At 42.0% G+C, this 20,737-nt stretch overlaps 2 protein-coding genes across 2 annotated transcripts; one reads left to right on the top strand and one right to left on the bottom strand.

Annotated features, from left to right (window-relative positions):
• Nucleotides 1-89: 89 nt before the first annotated feature.
• Nucleotides 90-14,449, top strand: bcat2 (branched chain amino-acid transaminase 2, mitochondrial). The gene is made up of 11 exons (XM_061065853.1): nt 90-246; nt 2,425-2,496; nt 2,897-3,097; nt 4,082-4,192; nt 7,194-7,313; nt 7,539-7,702; nt 10,348-10,490; nt 10,607-10,692; nt 10,839-10,979; nt 11,636-11,710; nt 12,922-14,449. Exons 1-11 carry the CDS (start codon nt 229-231, stop codon nt 12,961-12,963), a joined length of 1,173 nt encoding a protein of 390 aa, XP_060921836.1. The 5' UTR covers nt 90-228; the 3' UTR covers nt 12,964-14,449.
• Nucleotides 14,450-14,885: 436 nt separating this feature from the next.
• ifi35 (interferon-induced protein 35) lies at nt 14,886-19,813 on the bottom strand. The gene is made up of 9 exons (XM_061065854.1): nt 19,474-19,813; nt 18,977-19,057; nt 18,430-18,588; nt 17,789-17,905; nt 17,564-17,705; nt 17,319-17,428; nt 17,053-17,236; nt 16,021-16,130; nt 14,886-15,782 (listed from the first exon to the last, which is right to left on the bottom strand). Exons 1-9 carry the CDS (start codon nt 19,486-19,488, stop codon nt 15,579-15,581), a joined length of 1,122 nt encoding a protein of 373 aa, XP_060921837.1. The 5' UTR covers nt 19,489-19,813; the 3' UTR covers nt 14,886-15,578.
• Nucleotides 19,814-20,737: the final 924 nt, after the last annotated feature.

Genomic DNA, 20,737 nt, shown 5'->3' with positions numbered 1-20,737 from the left:
AGATCTGAAATGATTAACCAAAAAAAAGAAATAAATGAAAAACTATTCTCAAACTGCTTAAGATGTGTTTGTGTTTCAGGAGGTTATATTTTATGTGTGGGAGGTTTCTCTCTGCACCTCAGCTGAGCAGCGTCTCCTGTTTCAAAGCGGAACATAAGTTGACTTTGAGCCAGGGTTCGTGTTTCCACACGGACGATTTATCTCGACTATCGTCATTACGTAGCGGAGATGGCAGCACTCCGAACGGTGAGTTGATTACTTAATGTCTGTGTGCTGTTTATTATCTGTTTGCTTTGACTGTCGGGGTAAATGATTCACCCGAATGAGCGACAAATCTGCCGATAAGGACCGAGAGAGATAACGAGTGTTTACGATGTGTGTGTCCCGCCAGCACCGCTGGCTGGCAAAACAATACAGCGTGAGAAGGTCATCACACAAAACCCCATTCTCAAACTTACAAACTAACACATTTTTGCTTTACAGCGTGAAATTAAACATTATAATACAAAACCCCTAACCCTCTTTATATCGAAATGGTCTGATAAAAAATTCGGCGCACATAATCTCCACAAATTGGGCCTTGTTGTGTGTAATTCGATCTTTTAAAGTACCTAATGTCTGTCTAGCACATCGGTGTTACGACACCCAACATTTCGTTAAATGGTGTTAAACTACAGGAAGTTGTTGAAGCATAGAACTCAAAATGCAGCACACATAAACCTTTAATTAAAATATAGTTATTTATTTGTTTTTATTTACTTTTGTGTTGTATAAGATATAACTGTAGTCCTTATTGAGTTATCCGGTTTTTTTTAAAGGAGTTTGGTGCGAGGCTCGAAGGCAGTAAAAGTCTGTTTTTAAAATGCGTAGACTAACATTACTTTCAGCTTCTTATGCTTATACTTCACTTTTGTAATTAGCTAAGATTGTTACATTGCTGCTGACTCGTTGTTAAATGGTAAAAGCAGGCACTCATGCCAAACAGGAGTTGTGCTAATTAAACTCTAATGTAATTGAATGACAAACAATAACTCCAAATGTTAATGCATCAGATTCAAACGTGCAAACGTCAGCAAAAAGAAAACAACCTAAACTTACTTAGGTTACTTGCACGGTCGCAACAAAAGACAAAACTTGCATCATCCTTTCATTAAAGTGCAGACATGGGCTCCTGCAGCAGAGACGTCTGTGCAACTTTTTGTAGACTATAGTGATTGATTTGTGTTCAAACTCTTTCACCTTGGTGGGAATATAACTCATTAAATGTTTAATACCTCCATGCATCGCAGATTTGAAGATTAAATAAAAGGACAACCCGAAAAAATATATCACAAACTGCCTTCTGTCATAGGAAAAGGAACAGGTTTAAACACACCTGATTAAGACATCATATATTTCACCTGCATTCCCCTGTCATAACAGACTCTAATTACAACCTAAACACCCAAACCAGAATAACAAGTGGTGAAGTTGCTTCACTTGCTTTATTTAATTGAGTTACATGTTGTTGTATAGCAAGAGATGAACCTATCCCCTTTTTCAGTCCCGATCTGATTCTGATACATATGTACAGATACTACATATCTTTTGAATATGATTAATAGTAATATTGTTGTTGTTGGTATTGTGTGTGAGTCTACACTAAGCTGTGGGCAACCCGACATTGCATTTCTTATTTGAAAGAGCAACAAAATAGAAACATAAAAATCGAAACTTTGCAGAGGAAATGGATCTGAAAGTTGTGCTGGCTGCAAATACAAACGGGAAGCAGCAACAGCTGTAAGGTTTTCAAATTAAAAGTGGAAAAATTGTACTTTTTAATCATTTAGAAGTTGTTATTTCATCTCGTCTGAACGTCTTGATGTGGACCATTTGTGGAGAACAACAATTCTGTCTGAATGTCTTCAAAGCAAGACGTTGGAATGAAAGTGTTTAAAGAGCTCGGACGTCTGTCTTGATCAATGACGCCAGTTCGATACCCTGTACGTCAATTAAAGTCAATATCGGACCCGATGCTGATATTACATCGGATCTGTCCCGTCTCTAGTTGTGGCACAACAGAACGCCACATCTGCTGTTTGCTTACTAAGGAGTTTAAACTTCTAGAAAGTAAATAGTTTCTATTGTTCCTGTATCTGAACTTGAAAGTTTGTAGTCAAGTCTCTTTCGACCTTTTGCGTGGCGGCCTGTCTGTGCCCGATTCTAATAACAGCACAGCTCTGAAGAACACCGGCTGTTTTGTCACCTACAGGCATGTGTTGCTAAGCTACATACTGTATACTGCAGGCTGAGCGATTGGCGCTGAGTCACGCACGCCCACTAACACACAATGTCCGACATGTTGTCCTTGCACTCCCCTAATGCCGGACACGTGGATACGTGTTAAACACTATTTCAATGAGACTTGTCATGTTTCACTTGCAGGCACTCCATGGACGACTTGTTCAGGCCCTCCCCTTCTCCTTCGGCTCGCTGCGGTTTGCCAGCTCCTTTAAGGTAATGGGAAAACATTTCTTGTCTTGAGAAGGTGAGCCCTGCGTCCTCTCCATGCAGCTCCGGCCTGCTTGAACATTAGTTGAACATTATGAGGAGAAGAACGTGATATTGTCTCTTGAAATTGTGCAAGTTGCCAAAAACTTAAAGTTCCTTTTCCCCCCTCTGCTTTCCCCTCGCTGTGTTTCTGTTGTGATTTAATTTATTAATTGTCTAAATAGCCAAACAAGTCTCAGCCGACTTCCACTCAACTAATTGTCATTTCAAAGCATGCTCTGCCAATAACCACGATTTAAAAACAATCAACGTGTCGCCGCCTACTCTGCTCTTGTTCCTTCCACTCCTCTCTCTCTCTCCTGCTCCGCCTCTGGCTCGCTCGTCCGTCCGTCCGTCCCCGTCTCAGGCCACAGATCTCGTCATCGAACGCAACCAAGTATGCAATCCCAAGCCGGATCCCTCCACCCTGGTTTTCGGGAAACAGTTCTCCGACCACATGCTGACCATCACCTGGTCGGAGAAGGAGGGCTGGGAGGCTCCTCAGATAAAACCTTTCCAGAACCTGTCGCTGCACCCGGCCAGCTCCGCCCTGCACTACTCCATAGAGGTGAGAAGAGAGTTCACAAAGCAGATGTGTGTTCTTCCACCTTTGTCTTATGTGTGTCTTTATATCGAGGCGTGTGGGGTCTCTGAGGGAGCAGTCAGACCTTTAAAAAAGTGGATTCAAATTCCAAACAGATTGTTTTATCTTTTCTTATTCGATGGGTGTGGATAATTCCTGTGTGGTTATAATTACCTAACCACACTTGGCTTGTAACTCATTTCAACACACAACTATGTAGAGACTTTATTGTCTTTACAGGCTCGCTACACTTTTTGTTTTTTTAAAAACCCGTCAGTTAAGACTAACATTTGACTTTATAAAAAAAGTAAACACAGCCTCCAGGTTTTAAAAGTGATAAATACACAAAGGTTCCTTCAGGCAAGAAAAGGCGAGTTTATTATCTACAGCAACAAGACAGTTCAAACATGACGACAAATAAAAAGGTAAAAGAAACATTAAAAAACACTTTTAAATATCAATCAAACATTTACGATCACAGAGAAGATTAAATATGAAATCTGTGAACGCATAGGATCCAAGAGAAAGAAAGAAAGTAAAAATAAGACATTAAAATAACAAATATGAAATATATAACACAATAGTACTAACAAGGTTAAATATCAGTCAGATTAAGAGTAATGAAGATCAGACTCAGACGATGCAGACGGGTCGTAACGGGAGTAAACGTCCCGCCTTGAACTGGGAATTTAAAAGGGGTTTGAGAGTGAAGTCGCCAGCATGGCAACTTGTATCAGGATAGAGATGTAGCAATGGCTGTCCACCCTTTTATTTTCCAAATATGGTCACTTCTGGCCCAGAAGAAGATGGCGATGGTCTAAATGCTAGACCAATGGTTTGTACTGGTTTCCAAACAGTTGTCAACAAACCAGTGGGTGATGCTACAGTGGCTACGTTCCCTCGTTCCCAGAGTTTGTAGAGACCAAAACCTGTTTAGAAATCAAGTGTTTCTGTTGGCGTCCTCTGCAGCTGTTCGAAGGCATGAAGGCGTTCCGTGGAGTCGACAACCACATCCGTCTGTTCAGACCCATGCTGAACATGGACAGGATGCATCGGAGCGCCGACAGAAGCTGCCTGCCCGTGAGTTTTTCAAGTTCTAATCACACTGTTTTCCTTTTGTTCAACTCACATTTAAAAAAAAAAAAAAACGATCAAGTGGTCACTGCCATGATGAGGATTGCTTTAAAGAGTTTTAAAGCCTGGATCATGACGTTGACCTCATGGTTCATATGAGATAAATTGATTCTACAGAAAGCTGTGAGAAAATCTTGCTTTTAAACACAAGATGAAGAAGAAAACGTTGCTGCTCTTTTCGTCCTCGTGACATTTCCATTCCAACGGGTTGGACTTTGTCTCTGGACAGTTGAAACATAGCCAGTACAAACTCCCCTGAAGAATCACTAAAAACTTGAACAGTAGGTGAATAAATCCCAGAAAACCTGGCTCCAATTTCCCCCCCCATACATGGGAAAATTCTGCTTCTCAGCCTGGACTTCTTCTTCTCCACCATTTGAAAAGTGTAGCCTCTAATGCTAACTTCTGACAAACACCAGGTTTCAATCTTTATTTGTATAGCGCCAATTCATTATAAATGTTATCTCAAGGCACTTAAAAGCAGTAAAAAAAAAGACCTTACTCATTGTTATATTACAGTTAAGAGCGAACATGAATCCATCATGAGAAACATTTAGCAAAGTTACAGTGGCAAGAAAAAAAACGTCCTTTTAAGAGGCAGAAATGATGAACAGCCATCTGCCAAAACCGTGCCGGGTTTGAAAAAATGGGATAGAGGGAGATGCGGGAAAAATTCCTTTTGCAACCAGGGGATGGAAAACTTCTAATTAACATTTATTTTAAGCTGCACATCTTGAAGTTTGGTTTAAAAAAAAAAGAAAAAAAGATGAACAATTGAAAGTCAGAGGAGCCAGCTGTATTGCATTCAAAACAAGTCTGGTATTTTAAGTCCTGCTGTTGTTGCCATGGCTAACCAGGATCCTGCAGGTGCTAACAACAGGGTGTGGAGCGTCTTGGTGAGAATAGAACAGAAGGCTTGATTGTCATTGTCACAGATTTCCGTGCATCATGTCTCAGTGTCAGGAGGTTAAAAGAAAGAAATGAGACAGAAAGCGTAATGAATAAATGGTAATTAAAGTCAGCTGTGTTGCACTTGGTCATGGTTATTTCTCTTGTCCTATAAGCAGTGATATCTCACACACATTACAGCTCGTTGTGTAATCGTACCATTAAGCCCTCCGTCTGTATTCGCTGGTCTATATTCAAATCTTCCAGCGTGCCCTCACTAACACAGACTCCTATTGTTCTGTCCCCAACTTTTCTTTGAATTCCTCTGATTCTTTAAGTAAGCGGGCTCAGGCAGGTTCCATTACGACCCTGAAGCTGTAAGCCCCCTCTGCCGTGTTATGTAACTGCTGGGCAACGTGCCCAGTTCTGGCTCTCTACCCAGACACAACGCCCTTTCCCGACCCTCCAGTTAATGCTTCATCAGGAGCTCAGGGCGCAATGGAAACTATGAGTACTGCCGGTCACATTCTTTGCTCTGGGCTACGCTCCAAATGTTTAATTGTTTATTTAAACGAATGAAGGTTTGTTCGTGAAGTTTCAGGTTCAGGTTACTTTTTCTGTACCTGTAGGGAAATGTGTTTGCAGGCCAAAGTTCAGAAGTGAATAAAATGTGCAGATTCCAATCCTAAAATTGCACAAACCTGATGATCTGTAAAGGTAAGAGGGTCTAGAACGGGGGTGTCCAAAGTGCGGCCCGAGGGCCATTTGCGGCCCTTGAGGGGATTTTTTGCGGCCCGTGACTTCAAATGAAGAATCAGAAGATTTTGGTCCGAGGCCTTGATTAACATTGGCACATTATCTTATTTTTCTTTTTCATGTTAACAAGGGCTGAACAATATTCCTAAAATAGAAAATGTTCAGTAACATGTATGTTGTTGTTGTTTTTTTAAATCTACAGCTTTTACTATTTTACACATTTTTTTGTAAAAAAAACGTACGCAAAGTTTTTGCAAATAAGCGGACTGTTGTTTAAACATTTAATGACCTGAGCTAAATGCAGAAAGCTTGAACCACGTTACAGGTTTGATTCTGAGAAAAAAAAAACCAAATAAAGTAGAACAAAGAAATCTAAATATTTGATTTCCTTTTATTAAAGCGTTTCTTTAGCGAGCCTTTTGATTCTGATCTTACTATTTTTTTCAACTATATTCTAAAAAACAAAACCTGTGGCGATTCTAACACGACAATTTTGGCCCCCAAGAAAAAAAGTTTGGACACCACTGATCTAGAAGATAAAAAATAAATGATTCCCATGTTTAAAAAAAAAAGTACACATACAACATTAAATGAAAAAATAACTCCACTGTGATCCGTTTTGTTTGGGACAAAACAAGTGAAATGTTTTTGTTGAAAGAGAAATGACAAATTTGATGACTTCGAAAGACAAAAAGTTTTTGACTGCTCGTGTGTCATTCGGTCCAGAACGACCATGTAGCTGAAGGTTGCTAAAGTTAGCTAATAGCCGTTTGGCTCACAGTAGTTTTCCATCAAAGGTAAACACAAACATAAACATGATATGTTTATTTTTTTTATTTGTTTTTATGAAGTCTGTGGTATGATAAAAATGTAAAAGGCACAAGTGAGAGACAAAATGAAGTCAGCAGAATTTCTGTTTTGTATCTTTGAAGTTGCTAATGTAAGCTAGTAGCTTGTTAGCTAAGACAGATACACATGAGATAATGATTTTACCTCTTTTTAATGTTTGTGTTTGTTAGTCTGCGACATGAAAGCAATACCATGGCAATAATAAAGAGACATAATATAGCCAGCAAACGTATTATTCACTAACATCTGTTACACAGCCGGATCTATTTAAAGTTAGCTAACTTGTGCTAACATTTCGCTAACAGTCCTTGTTCTCAAATCTCACAGGAACGAGGTTTTAGTTTTTAATTTGTACTTAACAGTCTCAGTAAAATGACATTTTTAAAAAGGAGTGATTGTAGTAAAGCAAAGAAATGAACTTAATGGATCATTTGTCTTTTTTTTCTGCGTGTAGTTGTTTGATAAAATGGAGCTGTTGGAGTGCATCAAGAAGCTGGTGGAGGTCGACCAGGAGTGGGTTCCCTACTCCCAGAACGCCAGCCTGTACATCAGACCCACCTTCATAGGAATCGAGGTAAACTTGAATCATTCAGAAACAACACGCTGCAAGAGCTCAGACTTTATCATATTGTAGTTTAATGTCACAAACGGCCTCCACAGCTGAGGTGATTAAATGAGCTGGAGCTTATTGTGTCTGCTTCACAGTCCTGAGTTACATTTATATTAACCAACTTCCCCGTCCTCATTTCCCGTCTCCCCCCCCCCCCTCTCTCTCTCTCTTTCTCCCTCCCTCCTCCAGCCGTCTCTTGGCGTTACCCGAGCAGGAAAAGCGATGATCTTTGTCATCGTTGGCCCCGTGGGGCCGTACTTTGCCACCGGCTCCTTCAACCCCGTGTCTCTGCTGGCCGACCCGTCATTCGTCAGGGCTTGGCAAGGAGGCGTCGGGGCATACAAGATGGGAGGGTGAGTGTGGTTTGTTTCACCTCTGATAAAGTAATACCTCACCTTCACATTTCAACCCGAGTGCTTTCAGGAAGTCTGAGCATCTCATAATGTTTGACACCTCAGCAAAAAAGACAAATTGGGGAATAGAATAGAATTACTTTATTGATCCCAAACTGGGAAATTGTGGCGTTACAGCAGCAGGTTATCCAAACACACAATATGAGTAAAAAACACAATGTTAGCAAATCTAAACATAATATAATATTAACTACAAAGTAAATAAGCACTAAAAGATATCAAAACTAAGAATGTGAATATATACAACCAGGATTTAACTAAGCATTACTAGTCTTAAATGGGAAGATTAAATATGGAAGATTGAAGGTAAATGTGCAAAAACAGAGTTGTAAATGGACAGTATTGACATAAGTTAAAGTGCATGAGTGTAGACATATTATAAACAGAAACTATACAATGTAACGGCGAGTAGACAGACAAATGAAGTGAACATGAGTGCAGGGATAATTTGTAAATGGAACATGTGCAGAACAGATTACAGTATGGAGAGACAGATATTATCATGATGTAATTGTATCTGTCCTCGTGACGGCGGAGTTATATCAGTCTGTTGGAGAAGCTGCTCCGCTGTTTGTCCAGTAGGGTGTGCAGAGGGTGATCAGGATTATCCATAATGGATAACAGTTTGTTCGGAGTCCTCCTCTCTCCAGCTTGCGGCCTATCACAGCGCAGGCCTTCTTAATGAGTTTGTCCAGTCTCTTAGTGTCACCAGCTCCAATGCTGCTCCCCCAGCAGACCACAGCAGAGAACAGTGCACTGGCCACAACCGACTGATAGAAGATCTCCAACATCTTGCTGCACACGTTGAAAGGATCTCCGCTTCATTCCTCCTATCAGTGTTGGTTGTTCATTAAATCAATTGATGGAAGGATTTCCTCGATTGGGCATGGATAGTGCCACGTCATTCTTCGAGCTAACACTTAAGAGGATCTTTTAGTTGTTGTACCTGAACTCAACAAAAGCAGCTTGCCTGTGATTCTCTTCGAGGGTTTATGAACAGAATTGATGGGTTAAAAAAAAGCTGAAGTTCATCTAACGCTCATTACTGGGAGAAGTTTTTCTGATGCGCTCAGCACCACAGCTGTGTTTTTATTCATCAGCGGATCTGGACAGAGAACAACTATGTGGATTTCCCACTTTGCTTACGAAGCCTTGAAAGGCTGCCACCGAGCTGGCTGCTGTCAGGGTGAGAGCGGTGCCAAAAAACGGAGACAGTGAAACGCAGTTTTTTTTTTGGGGGGCGCACTCACGCTAGGCCCCAGTTGTCAGCACGGGCTGAAGCATGATTGTCCCCCCCCCCCGCCTCTCCATTCCAGCCTGAGCACTGTTACCTCTTAAAAACACATGCATGACTTTATGTAATTATGAAAACATGTCCACAGTGAGTGAACACTTCATCTAGTTTACAGCAAGAGACATGTTTGTTTTTTCTTCCTGTTTCATCCACATGAAGGTTATAAATCCCTTCTGTTTTTTTATGACGGCGCTCCTGTAATCTGCGCTCATTCCACACAGCCTCTAATCACCGTCCTGCTTCCACAGCAGCCTGGAATCATAAAGTAAGAACCTCCTCGGCTACAATGCCGTTACATAACACAGCTGAACACCCCCCCCCCCCGACGTATAAGCCCGCAAAAATCTGCTCTCGTACCGTCAGACTGCGAGGACACACTTGAGAGCCATCAGGACGGATTTAGCTCCAGCAGGCAATCACGGGAGTGAAGGCTGGATGTAATGATATCGTGTTGATTTAAAGAGGCTCTTGTATAATGTAATCCATAGTTAGGCGCGTAGCTGACCTGATTGACAGGCGGGCGCGATGTAACGGTTTGTCATGAGGCTTGAAACCCGCCTCAGCTCTCAGCATGGCGGCTGCTTTTGGTGAGCCTCCAGAGCGCCATCACTCAGGCTTCATCCATTAATATGTACAGACTATGGTTTATACACACATGCCTTTTTTTTCAGTTTAATATAACTGCCTCCGACATGTGAGAATATGATACCTTTATAACCGTTATTGTTCAGACAGTTCTGCAGATGAAAACATGTCAGGGCTGTGGGTCTGTCTCTGCTAACTGAAGTTCAGAGGAGATTGAAACATTGTGACTCAGGGAGAAGTTTTTACAGCCAAGAATCTCTCGCCACTCGTGTCCTCACTGAGAGCAGCTTTGTTTCCAAACCGAGTCACAAGGAGTGAACGCTGCTGCCAATCATGAAAGTGCTCAGTGTTTCTCAACATGTGTGTTTTTTTTGTTTAAAAACGTCCTTTTGGGGGCGCTGGTGGTTAGTGCGTGCGACCGATGTATGAAGGCTACAGGCCCAGGTTCAAATCCCGCCTGTGGCTCCTTTCCAGCATGTCATTCCCCTCTCTCTCTCTCCCTGATCTCTGACTCTATCCACTGTCCTATCTCTCCATTAAAGGCAGAAAAAGCCCCAAAAATAAATATTTAAAATAAAACCTCCTTTTGAGCCAATCAAAGCTCACCTTCGTTCGTCACAGCCTCCGAGCTTCACACGAATCTCAACTCCTTGATCCTGCCGTTTTTGTTTTTTGCCTCACCTGTCTCTCCTCCTCTTCTCTGCAGTAACTACGGTCCCACGATAGCCGTGCAGAACGAGGCGGTGAAGCGAGGCTGCCAGCAGGTGCTGTGGCTGTACGGCGAGCAGGAGGAGATCACGGAGGTCGGCACCATGAACCTCTTCATCTATTGGACCAACGACAACGGAGGTCAGGCTTGAGCTGTCACGAGGGGTCGTGTCTCTGAACAGCTTCAGTTGCAGCGTTTTCTTACACGCCATGCATACCGTGGCGTTATTTGAACTTTCTGATTTGTGTGTCTGCAGAGAAAGAGTTGATGACCCCCCCTCTGGACGGTATCATTCTCCCAGGAGTCACCAGACAGTCTCTGCTGGACCTGGCCAGAGACTGGGTAAGACGACCACACAAACTGTGACACTGAAACCCTAGACGCATGACGGGACGCTGCCAAGGATTTGGATGAAATAAATGATGTTCCGTGAAACCTTTGCAGTAGATAATTTACCTGGTCGTCGCTTCTTGTCTGTCCTGTGTCAGGGTGAGTTCAAGGTGACGGAGCGCTCGATGGGGATGAAGGAGCTGCTGGGGGCTCTGGAAGCCAAGAGGATTATCGAGGTGTTTGGAGCGGGGACGGCGTGCGTCGTCTGTCCTGTCGGCAGCCTCCTCTACAGAGGAGAGGTACGAGTTCAGCTTTTGAGGAGATTTCTTGATTATTGGTTTGGGTAACTTAAAGGAGCAACATGTAAGATATCTACTGAATTAGAGACCTCACCCTATCATCATACATAAAGGAAACACAGCAGCCAGTATGTCCTCCTTCTAAGTTTTGATTCTGGTCAGGAATGGTCTGTATTTGTTTTGACCAGAGAAGGTAGGCGGTTTTAAGGCACCCCCTACGCGGTCGTTCTGGACGCCCCTCCGTTTGCCAGGCAGACGTCAAACCAACAGGTGTTGCAGAGATGGAAGCGGGAAGAGAACCGGTTCAGATATAACTGACTCTATCTGAGAAGAAATGTGGAAAAACTAGGACAACTATTGGAGAGATGTTTAGAACGCAGAACATTTTCAAGACCGATGCAGAGCTGGCTAAACACTGAAGCTTCAGCGTCCGTGACATGGCAGCCCGACTGTAGGGAGGAGGGAGGAGGGGGCGGGGGGGGAGACAGCCCTTTTCAATGTTTTGAATTTGGACTGCAGTACCCGTTTTAAACGCTAGGGGTCAGAGTTACATACTGCTCCTTTAAGTAAAAAAAATAATAAATGCAGCTGAAATCGAATCCGTTCATTAAACACGACATTCCTGAGATAAACATGTCTTCGGTTTTTTCTCTCAGACGTTCCAGATTCCGACCATGCAGAACGGCCCTGACCTGGCAAAAAAGTTCCACAAAGAGCTGACTGATATTCAGGTGAGTGCCCTGAGGTTCACAAGAGGCGGTTCTAAGTTCAAATAACAGGAAGTTTGAACATGCGCGCTGGGCGGCTCCGAGTGGCAGAAACAAGGAGCTGTCGGTGTCTGAGATGTAGACCTTTAAATTAGAGAGAGAACACATATGTAAGGAGTGTGAATAAAGATCTGATGAGGGTGAGTTTCTCTCTGATGTTTTGGATCCTAATCACTCTGAAGTTTAACTTTCAGTGGTTAAATAATGCGCTCAGTTACTGTTATTAACTGATAGGTGGTTATTGGAAGTAAGGTCAAAATGAAGAGAGTCATGACAGTCACAGTCTGTTGTAGCCACATGTTTTTAACTTTGTTTAACAGAAAAGTAGAAACATGTTCAATTAATAATTAATAGAAGAAAAGCAAATTATCATCATGAGGAAAATGCAGCTTGAGCTTCCATTTTTCATAATTAAGACCTGAGTACACTTGCTTTTAACTACGTGAACGCATGCCATCAGCCTCGTGTGTCCTGCGATAGTTTGGAGCGCTGGTTGTGCACGTCCTCAGAAACGAATGCTACGCGTCCACAAGATGCAGTATGCATATCACCACTGGAGAAGGGCAGCGTTGTATGCTGATGAGACCGGGAATGATCACATCGGAGACAGCAGAGAGCCTGGAGCAAAGTTTAGATGAAAAGTTAACAATAGATCAAGTCCGCCGCACAATACGAAGTGTCATTGCCGTTGCATAGCAGCAGAAATGCAGGCCAAATTAGCTGGCGACAGATGATCTCTACTTTGTCTGATTTATGTGCTGCGCCCTCCAGTGGAATCCTCCAGAAGCACGAGTTGCACAACGGCAAGCAAGGGAACATTTACGTTCACGACACGGCCGGTTGTCTATGCGTACGCCCGGTTCAAAAGCAAGTAGAGTTGAGTCTTAATGCTTAAAAAAATGATTGAATGAATACTAAGACTCTCAGTATAGTCGAATAACTGATTTAAGAACTTCCAATTCAGCTGAAATATATTCAAAGACTTCAGTTTTCTGCAGCTCCAGCTCCTCATTTAACATCCTATGAAGTTTTGTATGAAACTTCTCATAGTGCAGCTTCACTTTAACATTTACAAAAGCAACATTTATGTATAATTATAACATTCCTTTTTTTTTCTCCTCCCTCCCTCTTTCTCTTTTTTTTTTTTTTTACTCTTCTGCATTTGCTTCACCCAGTACGGACGCAAATCCAGTGACTGGGCACCACTGGTCGTCTAAACGGCCACATTGCACATGGCCGTTTTTATCAACAGTTAATCCCATAAATTCCAGTTTGGATGACCAGCAGCCGCCCCCCTCCCCCCCCCCGCCCCCCTCTCCTCTCTCAGCACACTAATGCACTCCTGCTTACTCACCAGCCGAGGAAACGACGCCCCTCTCTCTCTCTCTCTCTCTCTCTCGGTCTGCTCGGGCACTTAGTCCACGTGATGCTTTCCATGTGGACTCTCATAGGAAGACGGTTTGTGGTTGAACGTTAACAGCTTGCTCTGGATAAAAGCGGCATTAACAGTAATATGCAACGTTTTAACTTGAACAGGAAAAACAAACTGTCACGGGAAGGACGAAGATAGATTTGTGTGTGTGTGTTCCAGGTGACTTACTTCAGTGCATTCAGTTCTCTTATCAGCATTATTAACCGGAGTGTCACCTGGATTATTCCACTTTGGTTAGTGCTCAGAAGTTAAAAAAAAAGCACAATCATCTCTTTGCTAATAATAAAGAAACGCACAAACTGACAGAAGTAGAGCAACCGCATATTTGGTGCGTAGGACTTAATGTAGCTGCACTCTGTAAGGTACTGTTTCTCTTTCACTAATATATCACCGTGTTTTCACAGCAGGAAAAATCCGATAACAATAACCTGTGCTGTTTAGAGCAACCTGTGGTGTTTCCTCCCAAACCCCTTTTTAGCTGTTACGTGCGAGTAGGACCTTTAAACGCATCATAGGATCGTTAAATGTTACTGTCGTGTACAAACTGCCCCGAGAGTACGGCCGTAGTCACAACGGGGGCCACGTCACATGAGAGTTCGCACTGACCTCGGTTACTGATTCAGTTCATCTTTTTTTTCTTTTCTTTTTTTTTAAAAAGGAAGCGTGAGCAGTTTTATCGGGTTTCGAGAGTAAAGACTTGGGACTGCACACAAAAACAAAAGATTGAGATTAAAAAAAAAAAAAAAAAAAAGGTGTACGTGAACCTCGGCACGCACAAATGGTAGCCTCCACGCTGTAGAGGAATAGGACCGTTCCACGCTGGCAGTGACTCCTGCACTAGTTTGAGTGTAATCCGATGTTTCGTAAACACGTAGATTGTTCTTTTAGGTTTTGAAATTTGATCTCTTTGTTTTCCTTTTTTTGTGATGTGAAAATTAGGCCTGATTTGTCTTCCACAGTACTACTCTGCATCGTGAGCTTCCTTTGCTGGTGTGTTTCCACTCTTTGAATGTATTGTTGTTTTTACATATACTATAGGACTGTCCCGTCTCTGTCTAAGTGCCTGACCTCACTTTGTTTGCTAGTTCATCTGTGGATCTTCAGCTGCTGTTGTGTGTTTCCAGTTTGTGCACTAGGAGATAGAGCTGGATTCTTTGAGTAATGTCAGTTTAGTTTCTTTTTTCTCTCTTTTTTTTTTTTTTTTTTTTTTTTAAAGTGCTGTTACTTTTACTCTGCTGTTACATTTTTACAATAAATCTGAGCTGAGTTCACTCTGTATGCGTGTCTCATTCCTTTCCCTTAACATAATGTTGTTTTTCAGGAGACTACAACTGTTTGTAGGGGCGGGACAAAATATCAATACGGCAATATATCGTCATCCTGACTTCCTGAATCACTGGTGACACATATCGCTTTTCTTACTGCACTCTGACATTTCTATGGGGCGACTGACAAAAAAACTTGATAATTTCACTCCCTATTTCAATGGTCAAATTCCACTGAGAGCGCCCTCTGCTGGATTAAACAGCAAACTACAGCCTGGTGCATTTATAAGACTTTTATTTTTTTAATTGAACGGCTCATTGTAGTTCAAATGTGAACTCCCCCCCCCCCCCCCCCCAGGTTTGATGAATGTTAGAACTTCAAATAAAAAAAAAAGTGGCAGCTGTACTGAAGCTAATGGGGATCCAAATAAAACAAACTGTCGTGGTGTTATGATTTCAGTGAGTTACTCTGACGCACCCTTCATTCCTTCCAATTGACAAACAAAAACGTATTTAAAACATTAGATTTTAGCGACAAAGAACTGAACAGAACTCAATACAATAATGACCTCCATGACCTTTAACTGTATGTATAGAAATGTCTTTTTAGTAAATCCACACACACAGGTTCCTCTACTAGCTTGACTCTTTGAATATCAAGAAAACAACTCGTTTGTCATCTTCACTATTTAATCACACTGAAGGAAAATGAAAGTATAACAACAAACCTTTTACACTTTTATGAAGTATAAGCTGAAACAGATACATAGACTGTGTGCTAACAGTGTGGATTCATTAGTTACATGTGATTAAAGATTAATAATACCATTCAAAGATTCCATTTTAACACTGTTGTTGAACATGCTACACACACATGTTCATCTTGAGCCAGCGACCCTCCAGTTCCAAACCCAAGTCCCTACAGGATGAGCTACTGCCACCATTAATATATAATACAAAGAGGATGATGACGATGACGATTTCAAGACTGTTTTCAGAAAAAAAAGTTAAAAACACCCACCAAAAACAATTTCTTCTTCATTTAAAAAAAAGATGTCTGACAACCATCCTGTCAGACGGTCTGTGCTGGATTCTGAGAGGATCGGTCATAGGCTAGTCAGTGCTGCACTATAGTCTACTCCTCTTCTTTTTCTGCCACGCTCTTAAACAGGGCCGAGGTCTTCTGGCCCAGCGCGTTGTAGAAGAAGGCCGTGACTTCTCCTCCGCCGTTGCTGCTTTTCTGGAAGTGGATTTCCAGCAGATCCTGCAGGGTGTCTGCTTCCATGAAGTCGGGAATTCCCGTCAGCAGCAACGTCCGAGGACACGTCAACATCTTAGTCTGGAGAGAGAACACCCCCCACCCCCCCCCCCAAACGTTAGCAGGTTTACCACATATTCATTCAGTCATTTCCCTCTGATGTCGAACACATAGGAAGGAGATCGACTACGTTTATTCATGAGCAACCTTTTCAAACAGCCGGAAATCCTTTGCATCTGTACCCTTAAATCTAAACAATAAAAAACTACAACACTAACATTTCCCAGAAGTGACCACAGCACTCTGCTCCCTGACTCACCTGTAAGTTTGTAATATTTCCGTTGAGAAACGGGGTGACCCTCACTCTGTGACTCTTGTCTGGATGTAGCATCACTTCATGGTACTCCCTGTCGACCAGACCTCTGGCAACTGATGGAACAAAGATAAGACGTGATGAGGAACCCTTCCCGGTCCTTCTGTCCCCACAGCCATCAGGCTTTTTCACACACAGGGCCAGTGGTCGCGGCTCATGACTGGAGCTTTTACAATTTTAATAATCTGTTAACATCGATGCAGTTTTGAACCCATTTTGGGACCAAGTCATGGAACACATAGGTAAGGGGTTGGGTATGACAATACCTAAATCACCAAGGATTTGCCTGTTAGGGGATCAAACTGAATTAAGTATGACGTTGTTGTGATAAACGTTGGGGTCGTAACTGCCGCACAATTGATCCTTAGATTATGGAAAAGTACGCCCCCCCCCCCATAATTTAAGCAATGGATGGAACGTCTTATGAACAAGTGTTAGCCAGAATCAATAATGAAGGTGAGAACTTCCAGAGGTTATGTAGTACCATTGGTGCATTGTAATGATAAAGGTAGTGTGCATACTGTGGTTACTGAATTGTTATTTTGGTTCCAGTTATGTACTCAGTTGTTACGGGACTTTGGGCATACTATTGTACAACAACAACAACAACAATGCTGTCTGTTTTGTTTGTTGAATGTTGAAGTTAAAATAAAAAGTTGAATTACAAAAAAAATATCTCTGCAGTTTTAAATTAATATTGATGTTTTGTTTTCTCTGTTTGTTCTATTTTGTTTTTCTAACTTGTGAGCTATGGGACACTCCTGAATTTCCCCCAGGGGATGAATAAAGTATTTATCCATCTATGTAGACTTGAAATGTTTTTATCTTAAACTGGATTAGGAAGAGTTAAACCAACTATCATCAGTGAAATTGTGGATTTTTAAAAAAAAATCATCTTGTGCTCCTAGGAGGTTGACTTATTCCCGATGACGTTCAATAATAGAGCGACAGCGGATCAGAAACAAAAGGTTTGCTCACAGTCTCCGGACAGAAAGGTGAGGACCACAGTCCCAGAGTCGGGCAGAAATTCGCGGTCCTCCACCTCTCCGCCGCCGTTCTTGGTCTTGGAGAAGTGGATCTCCAGCTTGTTCAGCAGAAATTCAGTGTCCATCTTGGGCAGGTTGGAGATTAATATGCGTCTGGGACACGCCTTGGACTCGATCTGCAGGACCGACAGGCGCCCGTCACTCACAGAAAAATACACACCGACGCTGATCAGAAAAAAAAAAAAAAAAAAGTCATACCTCCACCAGACTGGGCATCATGAGCCGAACGGGCCGGGCCTCCACCGTGATTCTGCACTCTTCACCCAGATTGACCTGATGAGTCCTCAAGCTCAGGATCTTCTTGGCGACTAATAAAAGAGTCAATCAGCACTTTAGAAAGATCCGCCCCTCGCACTTCATCATGATCAAACATGTTTATTTCATATCAAACTCTTTAGGGTTCATCTTCTGGGAAACACAAAACGCCTCACACCAAAACTCACCAACTTCTTCGTCGAACGTAATCAGAGCCGTCCCCCCGTCCATCGGGTAAACTATGCTCGACTCCATTTCAAACTGGGACCCGTCCACCTCCCCCGTCACTCCTTTGAAGACGACTCTCCTCTCTGGTACAGCGGTGAACACCTGAGAGCGGAAGCTGCGGGTTTAGTGGACACATCAGACAGTGAGAGCAGGTGGACCTGTGTGCTCGGTGACCACTAACGCACCTCAGTCTGCTCCTTCAGAAGGACGTACTCGGCCTTCTCTTCCTTCAGGGCTGCAGCCAGTTTCTCCGCCTGCTCTTTCAGCTCGACCTCCTCCTCCATTAGCGACGCTAGCTTAGCCTGTAAGACAGAAACACGAGCTAATCCGACATGTTTCTGTTTTTTAACCAGGCTGTAAACAAGTTCATTCTTTTTTTTTTTTTTTTTTAAACAGGGTGTGTGTGTGACTTCCTGTTCGTCTGCAGCCAGCCTCAAGTGGACACTGGAGGAACTGCAGGATTTTGCACTTCTGCATCGGCTTCATTATTTAACACCGGAGGTTGCTGCTTGGTTTGCACCCCCCCCCGCCCCCCCCCCCCGCCCCCCGCCCCCCTTCATGGTGAAATGAATGTTTGTGAGCTTGATGGTATTCTAATAAAGTTAACCTTTGCCCTTTTTGTCACCATGTTGGTGTGCAGATTTGATTTTCCTCTGCAAGGCAGTATCACTACATCAGTGTGTCATAAAATAGGAAAGAAATATGAATGACCATGAAAAACAAGAAGTACAAGAAGCTCAATGAATACTGCTTTCACCTCAGTACGTAACTGTAATAAGTTTACAATCCACGAGTGGAAAAAGACGACTTGGACGTTTGAGGATACCTTCTCGTTAGCGACCTGAACTTCATAGTCGTCCTTGTCTCTCTTCAGACTCTCCGTCAGTTTTTTTGTGCGGACCCTGAACTGTTGAGCGCACCCCCGCACGACGTCTTTGCAGTCGGCGATATGCTTCTGTTCGTTCAGCAGCTCCTCGTGTTGTTTCTGTGCAGCAGCAAAACAGACAAGACAAGTCAGAGCTAAAGAAAGACGATCCCCGTGTAAACGTTCTTCAGCAAAATCAGCCTCATCTTCTTTTGATCCTCCTTTTTAAAATCTGCCTTTCACTCATTTCAAACTCTGTTATTTAGTAAATCTGATGTTTTTAAGTTTCATATTGTCTTCTACTTTTTTTTTTTTGTCTGTGAAAACTGCCATATAAAGAAACTTCACTTACTTACCTGCACATTATACTTTTCTATTTGATTGCGTGTAAACATGTTACTCTTGATACAACCTGTTTTTTTGTCTTCTTCAGTGATACATTAAGAAAAATCAAAACCCCCAGAGTCCCTCTACACCTCTGTCTGATGAATCGGGAGTTTTACTCCACCTTGAATTTGGCGATCATGGCCTTGATTCCCTCCAGACTGTCCTCGGATGGCTGTGTGTCGTCCACCACCAGGGAGAAATCCTGAAAATGAGACTCGGCAATGTTTAACCCCTCTCATCTGATTTATTATTTTAAAGGAAAAAGTCAGAGAGACATTTCTCTGAGGATCAGTCAAATGATCTTTGGTTTTGGTTTTTGGTTTATCAATATTTCTTTTAACCATAAACTAACAGAAAGTGTAAAATAAATGTTTTCCAAAGCTCAAAAAGACATCCTCAGATGTTTTGCCCACAGATATAAAGTTTACTGTCACTCAGAAGGAAAGGAAAAATAAAGTATTTACATTGAAGAACCAAAAAGTTAGCGGGTAATTACATCATTTGAAAACAAATATAACTCATTTAAAAGTCTTTAAAGTGAATGTACTTTGGTTTTAGTATGACTATGACGTCAGCAGCAGCACAAGGAAGAAAAACAACATGATAATAATAACTCACCTCTTCTGAAGACATTCTGAAGTCGAAGTAATCTGAAAAGATTTCAGATTTCAGTAGTGTTTTAAATGTTTTCCTGTTTTAGGATGAAGAAAAATCACTGTGTTTGTATTTAAAGGAAAGGCCCTGATGTCAGGTCGACTACTAATAGACACACTTACTGACTCTTAACACTTCAATAGGTAAGAACAAGTTTAAAATAAAAACGTAGCCTATATTTAAGTGACTGTATGAACACTGTAAACATTCATAAACTCTTTCTCTTCAGTGAGAACTTTAACTAAATGAAACATCTTTCGTTTTTATTAAAAAAGCTCTTCGGTAAAAACTTACCTCCTAACGACTTCAGCTGAGGCCACATTTATTCTTTCAGTTTCTGTTTCCCAGAAGAACCCTGGAGGTGTTTCCTCCACTAGATGGCGCTGCGGCAAAGTTACTGTGATGATGCCTTCAGGTACTGTAGGAAGCTATCGTGTTGTACCCGATTATTTGTTTTTTATGATGATGATTATAACTCTACACATTTCAGATGAGGCTCAGGTGGCCTAGCGGTGTAGTCCTCCAAGTGGGCGGCCCCGGTTCGAGCTCAAGTTGTGGCTCCTTTCCTGCATGTCATTTCCTACTTCCTCTCTCTCCAATTAACTACTCCAAAATAAATCTAAAATATTGATATATATATAAACTGTGTATTTTAGATGGTTTTCTTTTACTTGGGTTGAACATTTCTCAATGTCAAAGAACTTTTTTTCACAAAAATCCATGTGATGTTTTCTTTTCTTTTTTTTTTTTGCTAATACAATCTTGGCAACAAACTAAATCCGACCCCTTTTTCAGTATAGTAGTTTTCTGATTCACATTCAGAGCAGAAGATGATAAAGTGAGTGTTGAATCTGCTCAGGTTTAGTAGTAGAAGTGAAAGTCTGCCTGAGGTTAAAGGTGTATCAGGATGCGAGACGGCGATGGGTCGATTCCGTTGATGTAAAAAGTGTAAGGAAATGCAGAAATCTAACAAATGTGAGTTACTGATTTATGACAAACCGGGTTTACAAAGTGTGAGACCGTTCAGTTAATCAGGAGATCACGTTCCAGGACATCTCCAGGGACAATTTATCTGGTATGACTTGAACGCATCGTGCCCATACACAGATATGTTCCTCTCTGTGGAAGTCTACTCCAGAAGAGGAGCAGTGTGTGAACTCTTACATGTTTATAAATAAATTGATCGTAGAATGATGCAGATGGATGGCACTTCATTTTATCAATACAA

The sequence above is a fragment of the Labrus mixtus genome, chromosome 20, assembly GCF_963584025.1.
Source record: "Labrus mixtus chromosome 20, fLabMix1.1, whole genome shotgun sequence".
Taxonomy (NCBI): domain Eukaryota; kingdom Metazoa; phylum Chordata; class Actinopteri; order Labriformes; family Labridae; genus Labrus; species Labrus mixtus.
The sequence above is the reverse complement of the archived record's forward strand: the minus strand, read 5'-3'. Positions and strand labels throughout refer to the sequence as shown.

Coding starts and splice junctions, on each gene's coding strand:
- bcat2 (XM_061065853.1), top strand. Junction 2,497..2,896: donor GGTTTGCCAGCTCCTTTAAG/GTAATGGGAAAA, acceptor TCCCCGTCTCAG/GCCACAGATCTCGTCATCGA. Junction 11,711..12,921: donor AAGAGCTGACTGATATTCAG/GTGAGTGCCCTG, acceptor TGCTTCACCCAG/TACGGACGCAAATCCAGTGA.
- ifi35 (XM_061065854.1), bottom strand. Junction 18,589..18,976: donor CCATGATCGCCAAATTCAAG/GTGGAGTAAAAC, acceptor GCTGCTGCACAG/AAACAACACGAGGAGCTGCT. Junction 15,783..16,020: donor GAAATATTACAAACTTACAG/GTGAGTCAGGGA, acceptor TTCTCTCTCCAG/ACTAAGATGTTGACGTGTCC.